Genomic DNA, 11,317 nt, shown 5'->3' with positions numbered 1-11,317 from the left:
GCTATGGCGTTATGGCCACGGCACCACTAATTGCGGCTTAAGTTATTAAGTAGATCCTCAATTGAGACACCTGTCATTATTAGCTTAATGAAATCATTCTAAACGGTGTGAGCTTAAAATGTGTAAAGAATAAGTGTTCACTACATTTGATCCACGATAGGGTGTGATTATGTGCAACTGGCGCTTTTGTGCTCCTGGTGCTTCAATTTAGGCATTAAGCTCTTTCTATCACATCCCCAATCTGATTTCCTCTTCGTCGCATATATTAAGAATCATCACTCCATTAATCACTCATTGTGCGCAGCAAAGCGAAATAGGAATAGGAGGTGCTCAGAATCTGAAAGTAATCGTAAAAGTCATAGAATTTGTATTAGCGTCGCAAATTTTCTTTACACTCGTAAATGATGCAAATGTGAAGCCAAATAAAGGTTTCGCCCGAAACTCTAAAGGTTTCTGAGCGCGTTTAATAATGAACATCAGATTGCGTTGGAGGCGCGGCGAGTGATCGTACCACGCGTGTACCTCATAGGCTGCTGTGGCCACTTCCATTGACTGCAAATTGGAAAAAGTGAGTAAATTTATTGCTTCAAACGCCACTATGCGCACATCGTAGTAAGTCCTGTTGCCCATCGAGCACCAGTAGAAGAGCTGCATAAAAGCAGAGAACATATACATCTGGAACTTCAAGGCAACCATGGGCTGGTCTTGTGCCAAGAGAGCCTCAAAGGCTGTCAGGCAAATCATAAAAGTGCTTGCGCCCATTTGTGGGATGTAATTCCAATAGAAAACCTGATTGAGGCGGTTGATCAGTCTGAAATGAGTTAGAGAATGCAAAAGATGAGAAAAAAACGGCTTACCAGAAATAGTCAATAGGGCATTTAGAATTTCCAGCATTATTAGCTAGAACGTGGAATACCAAAACAGGTTAGAATAACTGGCTGCTCTTAATAGATCTCATCTAGACCACAAAGGTCCGTAGTGTTACCAGTGATGTTGGAGTCGTGTTAAACTTAGTTCGTGTTACATGGCTTGGGGAGTTTTAATAAACAGTTTAAACTTTTGTCAGTGACATCCTTCAAAGCTGAAAAGTATACTGATCCCAGGCAGTTGCAATGAGTTCTGTTTAGAGCAGAGCAGCGACAAAGGAGGTGTTATAGCGTACCCCATTCTTCTTCGCATAAGTTACACGCGTCGTTCTGGACCAAACCCATTTTAGCTGCGTGATACGGAATAAGACAATGGCCCGTCAGTACTCCAACCAATATTTTCCATTCTTCCTTGGGTGCGATAGAATAAAGTAAGTTATTTTCGCAGCATCATTTTGGCAATCTTGTGGGAGGTCGAGGCTTCCTTTACGGACTACACTTCCAGAGATAATACCTCGTCTATTTTCGTCTTCAAAGCTGGGAGTGAGGGATATCTGTTCGGCGTACTCATCCCAGGCAAACGGATACCTGCCTTAGCGAGCTCGTCAACTCACTCATTTCCCTCTATTCCCTTACTGCCTTACTCCCTTTTGAACCAAAACAAAGTTGGAGCTCAGTTCGTATTGGCGTCCGACCAACTTGAAAAATTAAATTAAAACAAAAATACTTGCAAATTGGTTTGAGCTTGGAAAGACGGTCAACGCATACCAAATGTATAGGCAAGGTGGGCCCAGTGCACAACTAAGTTTATTTTTTAATAATTCTTTGCGGTGTCACTCTTTGTCACAGCTCTTCTCCGCTGACGAAACGCTTTTCGCTGAATCTATTTTGGGAGCCATCGCAAGTTTATCGTTAAAGCGAAAGAGGCATTACCCAAACACAAGGAATGTAACTGGAATAGGGCCAATGACCGTAGAGTCGTATGTACCTCTGCTACTGAACATTTCGCATACTGTCCTGATTAAATTTCGAAGAAATATCTCGGCTTTGAAACTGAAGACAAACTTCCGTCCATCCACTTTATCCCCGCCTTTCATTTAAGGGTTAGAACTCGAGCTGAAGCTCAAATTCATGGGAGAAACTTATCAAATGACGGGACGATTTTCAGTCAACTCGTTGGTTTTCTCAGCAAACAAAATGCTAGCAGCTGAAGATCGGCAGCTCTGTACGTACTAAAGGGAGTTCTATTTTGAGGGAGTTCTATTTTCATGAGATGATGAAAAGTCACTTCCAAAGATAGGGAAGGTTGCAGAGCTATGCTTATTCAACGATCATTGGCAACAGTAATGGAAAAAATTTAATCAAAGGGCATGCAGCTGGGTGCAAGCGACCGTAACGCTTGATAGAGATCTTTAGCCATATTCATGGAGGTATTCTGACTATATAACTGATGCTCTAACTAAGGTCGAAATCACTTCAATCTAAGACATGCCTTCATAGGCCTTGCCCGTCCGCTTAACATCATTTAAGGTGAATGAATCTTCATTTTTTATTTCCCAAGAATTGCTTCAAAGCACGGCTGGAACAGTTAGGTTATCCATTATTTGATCGTCTGACAAGTCTGCCAAGCGTTCGGAAAATTAGACTAGATTCGATTTGTGAGGGAGTTGAACAAGACCAAGCACTCGGCCGGAAATACCATTGTACTGCACTTGGATGGATTACAGTGGAAAGAATACAAAGGCAGAATAGATAAAATAGGAATGGTAAGACGGGAAAAATTGGTAGGAGGTCACTCTTCCGCAAATCTTTTGGATTCATTGATGAATCTTACGAGATTTGGAAGAGGAAGAGTATGAACTTTATGCATACTCCGTAGATATTTCGCTCCAACATCCTAAGTTTTGTTCTAGTGAACGTCGGACAGCTACAGAGAAAATGCTCTGCAGTGTCTTCCTTCTCACGACAGGATATGCATATTGGGTCGTTAATGACTACCATGGTTGTGCCCTGTGATAACACACACCAGTACTCTCAGGTCTCTCCTGGTAAGATTTAGGAGAAAGGTCGCTAATTTCCTGTTTAGTTCTTTCACAAAGCTCTTGACTACTCTGCGGGAGCCCAACTCAGACCAACGTCTTCTATGAGTAGACCGCATGAAGTCGCCAATCCCTAGCTGAATCGATGCATAATTCACTCTTAGAAAGAGTTCACTTATATGCTTTCAGAGTCTTCATTAGCCAGTTTATCAGCTAACTCGTTTCCTGTAAAACGCAATGTCCAGGGAACTAAATAAGATAAATCTTGATGTGTCTTGAAACAATTGCTTTTTATTTGTCTTACATTTAGCGACTAATTTCGAAGAGCAATGTGGGTTAGCAAGAGCTTTTAGTGCAGCTTAACTGTCACCACAATTTTCAATACTACTAACCCGCCACTTTCTCTCAATTAGCCAGTATGTTCAAGTGGGCAAAGACTTCAGTTAAGAATACCGTAGCAATCTGTCCTGTACCGTAGAAGGACTTAGTGTCTTCTGCTAAGAATCATATTTCTTCTTCTTCACCAAGACACACCAAGTGAAATCAATTCCTTATCCACCTGATCTTTCCAACGCAGAGAAGGCCTTCATCTTCTCCTGCTACCATCAGTCGATACCGCATCGAATACTTGCAGAGCCAGAGCGTTTGAATTCATTCGAACAACATGGCCCAGCCAACGTAGCCGCTGGATCTTTAATGGTTAATGGTTAATGGTAGTAAAGGGTTAAGGTATGGCCCTTTATCACTGCGACCATATTGATCTATTGTGTACCCTAAGCTGTCTATTGACTATTAAGTATGCTTTACAATTGTACCAGCTCCTTCTGAGGGAGTGATTGAAGGTCTTCATCTGTAAGCGCATGAACTTGTTTAAAAACCTTTTCCTTCTATGCGTCAACCCCGGACATTCGATGATGAGATGTTCTATAGATTCCTCATCTTCGCAGCAAAATCTGCAGGAGCTGGTGTTGGATCTTTATTAACTGCGCTATGTCTATGTAAAGCTCATACAGCTTATCGTTCCATCGTCTGTGTGACCAACGTACAAAGGTCCAAAGATCTTGCGCAGGATCTTCCTCGCAAACACTCCAAGAGACGCCTCATCAGATGTTGTCATCGTCCAAGCTTCCGAGCCTTACATTAGGACGGACATGATGAGAGCCCTAAGTAACATCCGGATCCGGAAAATTACATACTTATGAAAGTACCGGTATCATATCGCGTACAACACTCTCCAACTTCTCCTCGGTGCGCGCTGAAGCAAATGCTTTACTTTCTATTGAAAAATATTTTAAGGTATTTCTAGTTTATTTTCGACTCCCATGGCATTTCTCCACCAGAAAGCTTCATGATGAATCAAAAACTAAGATTTTGTCAGATCAAATACAAAATTTGACTAAAAGATTCAAAATTCGTTCCAGTTTTTCGGACAATCTACTAATAACTGAACTTTCTTAATGTTCAATTAGGCCCTGGTACTTAAATGCGTACAGATTAACCCTAGCTTGTAAGATGTATAGCGGAGGTTTTTCATAGTAGGTTTTTCCTTCGAAAAAAAGAAAAAATCGGTTAAAAAACCAAACCTGTGATAAATATACAAATATAATGATGTAGAATTAAGATTTATATCATATTCTGTAAATTGTGCGATAACATAAATTTTGTAACGTTTTCTACTTAATAAACTCTTATCTTATCTAGGTTTTACGTAGGTTTGGCAGCCGCATCGCACATAGAGGCAACGATGCCACTTAGACCACGGAATGGGTCCGTCGAAGTAATTATGACCAAAATATGTAAATTTTGTTAAAAACATATGGAATTTTAAGTTTTTCTAAAAAAATGCTATCAACAGTTAAATCATCTGGAAAATCATGTGCCGTTATAACCTCCACAAATCGAGGCTCGACTCACTTAATTTATAATTATAATTCTATACATAAAATGCAAGACATTTTCTCTATCAAATACACATAAATACCATTAACACTTACCCAATAATTTTCTGGTGAAATTCCACAGCTACTCTCAACTCACGCCACACAATCCCTTCCGATGTCGAGAAACAATTGCCGCCAGCATCAGCCCCCAAATATCGAATGTTCTCGCACAAAATACGCAAATTCAAGGTTATCTGATTGAAGCAACTGCCAGTTAGCGAATCCATGGCCACTATGGAAACCAACATGTAACAACAACAAAAACATTGAAAAGCATAAATGCACAGGAAAGCGATGGGATGCTTCTCGGGCTTGTTTAGTCCAAAAGGGAATTTCGATCTGAAAGGCAATTCTTGGTGTGAGAAAAGTGGTTGTAAGCTCATAGCCGCTAAAAGTAGTAGGCTTAGAATGAGAAAACCATAGACCAAAAACATTTCACCGATGAAGAAGCTGCGCTGCCATTCGCGTATGCGTCGATTGCTACAGATATGCGTCGGAGCATGCACATATTTACCATGGAGATTATCGAATTCCTCAACTATACTGACGATTTCCGCCTTTCTGAAGCGAAAGAGCATCATTTTGAAGAGAATCAAGTATAGCTGAAATACAAAAAAAGTTAAATCAAGTTTAGCTTTATAACGCTTGAGATTCATACTTAAGAGAGCTAATGAAGTGTGCACTATGCGATGTATTGGGAATCTTTGTCGAGACTAGTCACATCAGGATATACCAATATTGCCTCCCTTGTGTAGACAAGGAGCTCAAGTAGATTCACGAGTGGTGCAGATACAAGTAAGCTTTGAACACAATGGCAAGTGGAACTCTTACTAATTTCGAATGGATCTCGACATACTAAGGGGAGAAGCCCTACGGATATTTGTGGCTTACCCTCCTTGTACTGAAGTGCAGGTGTTCTTCATTAGTGAGCACAGAAACAAAGCCAGGAACCTAAATCTACACGAAATTGAATTAGGTATTTATAAAGTCTCACCGAAGTGGTATAGAATTTATTGGGACTTGCCTAGTTCAATTTATCGAAACTTGTCCATAATACATTGCATACAGACATTTTGTCTGTTAGTCAAATTTTGTCCGAGAGTCAATTTCACTACATATCTCACCTACCCAAATATCCCAAAAAGCTCACAGATCATGCAACTTATGCTCTCTCTATCTGATTCATGAGCGACCTCTGCTATAATCCAGTTAGAAAAGCATTGGCAAGTGGAAAAGCGGGGGGGAATTAAATTCTATTAAAAAGGATGATCAGATTGTACCTTTTATAATAGGGGTTTTTTCAGATCACAAGTGACTACTGTCAAACCAAATACATAATTTTTTTCAGTATTCATTGACATTTTATCATGGAAACTTACGCCTCAGCAAAATTCCTTTATTTGAACTGAAGAACAACCCGAAGCCATTCAACAACAGCCATTACATCCATTGTAAACAACCGTTTGGTGCGGTCTATGGGCTGAAGGAATCATGGGCCCATATTTCTACAAAGACGAGGCTAACGCCAATATAGCAGAGAATGGCGAGTGCTATCGCGCCATGATAAACGATTTTTTGATGCTGGAAATTGAAGTCCGTGATCTACACAGAATTTGATTCCAACAAGGCGGCACTGCTTGCCATACAGCCTGTGAAACAATGGATTTATTGCGTCGTCGTTTCGGTGAGTGATGTATCTCTCGTCGCGGACCGGTCGTTTGGCCACCAAGATCGCGTGATATCCCACCTTTTGACTTTTATTTGTGGGGGTATGTAAAATCTAAAAGCTTTGTGGAGAAACCAGCTTCGATTGAGGTATTGTAAGCCAACATTACTAAAGTTACTGACGAGACACCGAACGACCGACCGAAGTCCTCCGGGAGCCATGCAAAGTTGGTGTTTGTGGTTAGAAGAATTACGGTGCAGTTGCGGCCAACTATTGAAAGGGATTAAAAATGTCATGAATGCTCCTTCTTCTTCTTGATTGGCGCGATAACCACTTATGCGATTTTAGCTGTGGCTTGTCCCAAGCCCAGCCGGCAACCAGATATCCTGGGTTGATTCGCCTTCTTACAAATGGATGTTCGTGAGCTATCCAGAGGATACTTGGGCGAAGCTCGAAAAAAGAATAAATTAAAATTAAAAATAAATAAAAATAAAATGCCAAAAGCCTTTTGAGCTAATTAAAGGTTTTTGTTTTTTAATTAAGAGTCGAATGGATTTGTGGGTTACTACCATGGATGAGTTGACCCCCGGCGATCCTGTGCGCTGTGATCATTCTATAGAAATGGCTCACCGCAGAACACATCTTGGAAAAAACTTTCTCATAAAAGCTATCTGGATTTAGAGTTTATATAAAATTGCACGTAGTGCTCATGCAGGATAGAGATAGAGAGACCTACCCCTACCTAGGGTAGGTGCACTAAGACCTAACAACATTTATAACCAAAGGATCGAAAATTGCAAAGGACATATGGATCTCCCGATCAAATTCCTACACAATACCGCAGCGTCATTGCATGGCCCCCGTTGCTCAACTGAGCGAAATATGGAATTCTACATCGATTTCCGTATTTTAGACCCAAATGTAAAATCGCTCCTTTTGCATGACATCCGGCTCAAGACAGACTTGCTCTGAAATAAGTTGCAAGTTTTTATCAACAAATGTTTGAGACGATTATTGCGGATTCCGTGGCCCAGAACAATCAACATCAGAGAGTTTTGGACGAATTGTAAGTAGTTACCCATCCAGACTGAAATAATGAAATACGCAGGCAAGCACTCGATTTGAACCCGCAAGGCAATAGGAAAAAAGGATGCCCAAGGTACACATGGAAAAGAGCTCTCGAAAAAGAACTTAAGGCTGCAGGAAAACCTTTCAAAGAAGCCAAAGTCATCGCGAAGGATCGTGACCGTTGGAAGCGCTTTGGAGAGTCGCTATGTGCCATCAGAAGGACAGGAGTTAAGAAAAAGTGTTGCTAAATAAAATTAATTGCGTGGTCCTATAAGTCCTGCGCTAAAGGTATTTTAGGTCTTGGGGAGACAGGTGCCCCATACACTCAATCTGGCTCAGAAATCTGGTCAAAAAATTGCTCGAAGCTTGGGTATAGTAGGACCGGTGCGGGTGCATTTGCGCAGCCTTATTTGCACTACAGTTTCACATAACATCCAAACTCGTTGCGATATGATATGGGTACGAGGACACGAAAAACTATGTGGAAAGCATACATCAAAACAGATTTTGTGGACTCACCGGCCTCGGCCTCTTTTAACGACTAGTAAGACAAGAGTTTATGCGACACTGGATGGCAAGTCCAGGGCAGAGGCAGGTAAAACAATGTATCTTTCCTTCGAGAAGAGCGTCAAGTGGGCTTCCAAATCTGGGTACAGAGGAACGATACGAACTCTCTTTGGATACTATAGGGTGCACTGTAGTCTTCGTTACCAACACAGAAAACTAAGACTAGCAGAAACTAACGTCAGTCATTTTTAGAGAAACATCAGAGCATATCCTTTGCGACTGTGCAGGCTTTGCAAGGCGGACATCCGCTCACCTAGGTAGCGTGGCTCTAAATGCATTGCTGAAATGGAACAAAAAGCTTAAATAAGTTATCAAATTCATTAAAAATAAATAAATAAATGGCGCGTATACTTCTATTATGTATTTGGCCGAGCGGCTCCCCCTATTTGTGAAGTGCGTCTTGCTGTTGTTCCATAAATAGAGGAACCAACAGTTTTAAGCCGACGCCAAACGGCATATATTATTTATGAGGAGTTTTTTATGGCTAAAGTACAATCGGAGGCTTGCCATTGCCTGCCAAAGGGGCGACCGCTATTACCCTTTCCATCATTTTGCGGAGATTCGATAATATAATACGCACACCCGAATGGGAGTCACGCATCAACCCATACGGCTATGGCGGCCGAATTCATTAGAAGCCTTCAAATATAGGTTCGCCGTCAAGCAAAATAGAACACATCAGAGGTACAATAAAAACTAACTGCCTTATACAATAAAATAATGGAAAAAGTTTAATGCTTCTCCCATGACTCCGTCAAACTAATATAAAATGCATAGGACCATATCGGCTCATCTCGGAACTCGATAAATAAAAACGCATAGCAAAGTGTTGGCACTCTATACTACATCCCTTTACCTTCGGACTGCTCACAGAGAGCAGTCCTGCAGTACACTGATCTTTTGGTCCGCTTCCCACAATAATTGTTTCTGCACCATAAAAGTATTCACACCAAATCATTCATTACTGTCCACTCACTCCAATGAAGCAATCAAACCTCAACTGCTAACGCACAGAAATGGTGTAAATGGAGCCATTGAGTAATTACTTACTAAGTGTCCTGCCACGCATACTTACACCCAGAGCGACCACCAGGTCTTCGCCCAACAGCACAAAATCGGCGCTCGCCTCATAAAGATCGCAAGTTATGGTCGCCACAAAGACACCGAAAAGCGTCATAATTAGCATATTATACGCATAGTAAAGCGGTTGTTCCGCAGTGCGCGGTGCTGGCCAAAGCCCAAGTAGCCTAGAACGAAATTCGAAAAAAAAACAGAAGAGCAGTACGCAATAATTGAGCATATTTCTTAGTTGTCACTCTGTAGCCCACTGCGTCGCTTCCCCCTTACCGAATATAGGCGCGAACATAGTACAGGCAAGTGTGCATTGGATGGTCTGCATCACCACCGCTCCGCCACATCGCTTTCAACACCCGGAATGGCGCCAAAATGGTTTGTGCAATGCTTGCGGTGTCTTTCAGTTGAAAATTATGGTTGGAAATGGTGTTACTGGTGGTTACTTCCTTAGAGATCAGGATCATCGTGACTACGCTTGCGGCTGTTATCAGCAGTTAATAAAACACTTCGCGGTGGTCAGACGATGCCAAATGGCTAATTGGGCGATACAATACAACGGTTTGAATGAAGCTTTGGTGACTAGGCACGATGAACGAATACTACACTCGCAAACACGACGAACCTGTTGGTCTCCTAGGCGCTTGGCCATTCCAATATGCGTCTTCGCTTTTTATACCGCATTCTAATGGAACCATTTTGTTGGTATTTGCCTTGCGTAATTTCCTGTGGTAACGACCATAAATTAGCATAAATATTTTGCCGCATGCCGCATGCCGTATGCCACACGTCTCAATTAGTCTTGATGCACACCTGCAGTTTCAGCGCGGAATTTCTAATGAGAATGGGAGGTGACCGCCATGTGGCTGATGGCAAGATTTGACAGCGGCAGAGTATAAAAATTTTCCGTAGGAGTTGGAAATAAATAATGGCGAAATATAACTGATGAGGACTATATTTGCAATTTAATTTTCTAAGGAGGCGCTTCATGGTTTTTGTTTTTGTTTTTTATTGCCTATTGAGATATAATATTGACTTTGTGGCGAAACGAAAAAGTTCAAATCGCGTGCAAAGAGGGTTGCTAAATAAAATTAATTGATATACGAGGGGTGCCTTTTATATTTCAGGATTTGCAACCCTGGTGTTGGAATCTGGCAACTGACAGCTGTATCGCAAAGTTTGACATTTTTTGGCTTTTACGTACTCAGAACGTTTTGAAATACCAGCGCTATTTGTGTTGTTTACAGTAACTTAAAAGATTCATCTCGGTCCAAAAATGGAATTAAATCGTGAACATTTTCATGCGATTATTTTTTACAACTTTCGACGTGGATTAACTCAGCAACATTGCATGGATGAACTTAATTCATTTTTTGGCGATGAAACTCCATCAAGGACCAGTGTTTATCGATGGTATGGAGAATTCAATCGTGGTCGTAGTTCACTCCAAGACGAATTTCGTGAAGGTCGTCCAAAATCAGTTGTTGTTCCGAAACCCATTGATGCTGTGCGCGAACTGATGTTGCAAGATCGTCATGTGAACTATCGTGAGATTGAGACAATCTTAGGCATTAGTGGGACCAGCATACATTCAATATTGCATAAGCATTTGACTGTCAAAAAAATTTGTTCGCGTTGGATCCCACACAATTTGTCAATTAAAATTTGTTTTTGTTCTCTAATCCCGACATATAAAAGGCACCCCTCGTATTTGGGTACATAAATTTTTAGTACTAAACTTAGTACTAAATTGTAAGCAAAATGTGGCAATACCAATACTAAAGGGTGATCAATTTAAAGGTAATGGATTTTAAATTGAAATAAAACCACAAAAATTCAAATTGATTGGTTAGGTTAGGTTGACCTGGCTGGCTGAAGGCCATCACATAGACCTATTGGTCCTTAGTGGACAATCTTTATTATTTTTGTGTAAGATCAAGGGGGATGGTTCCAGAAGTTGAAGACCACTCAAGTGGGGAAAGTAGTTAATTACCATTCACTTCGTAGTGACCAGGACGATTCTTCTGCATAGGGTGCAAGCAGCTCACAACTTCCAGGCTTCGCCCTCTGGATAGCTCTCGAATCTCCCTTTGTGAGAAG

At 41.2% G+C, this 11,317-nt stretch overlaps 1 protein-coding gene across 1 annotated transcript; it reads right to left on the bottom strand.

The window, feature by feature from the left end:
- Positions 1 to 258: 258 nt before the first annotated feature.
- LOC129245900 (odorant receptor 47b) lies at positions 259 to 9,708 on the bottom strand. Its single transcript, XM_054884336.1, has 6 exons — positions 9,494 to 9,708; positions 9,222 to 9,393; positions 4,900 to 5,447; positions 607 to 811; positions 394 to 552; positions 259 to 337 (listed from the first exon to the last, which is right to left on the bottom strand). Exons 1-6 carry the CDS (start codon positions 9,682 to 9,684, stop codon positions 284 to 286), a joined length of 1,329 nt encoding a protein of 442 aa, XP_054740311.1. The 5' UTR covers positions 9,685 to 9,708; the 3' UTR covers positions 259 to 283.
- Between the last annotated feature and the right edge of the window lie 1,609 nt (positions 9,709 to 11,317).

This window comes from Anastrepha obliqua, chromosome 4 (genome assembly GCF_027943255.1).
Source record: "Anastrepha obliqua isolate idAnaObli1 chromosome 4, idAnaObli1_1.0, whole genome shotgun sequence".
Taxonomy (NCBI): Eukaryota; Metazoa; Arthropoda; class Insecta; order Diptera; family Tephritidae; genus Anastrepha; species Anastrepha obliqua.
Note: the sequence above shows the minus strand (reverse complement) of the source record. Positions and strands in the feature narration are given on the sequence as shown.

Excerpts from the sequence above, each read along its gene's own strand:
- LOC129245900 (XM_054884336.1), bottom strand. The coding sequence starts at position 9,684 with ATGATCCTGATCTCTAAGGAAGTAACCACCAGTAACACCATTTCCAAC. Across the intron at positions 9,394-9,493 it reads TATGTTCGCGCCTATATTCG|GCTACTTGGGCTTTGGCCAG; the intron begins GTAAGGGGGAAG and ends ATTTCGTTCTAG. Across the intron at positions 5,448-9,221 it reads ACCTGGTGGTCGCTCTGGGT|CTATACTTGATTCTCTTCAA; the intron begins GTAAGTATGCGT and ends TTTGTATTTCAG.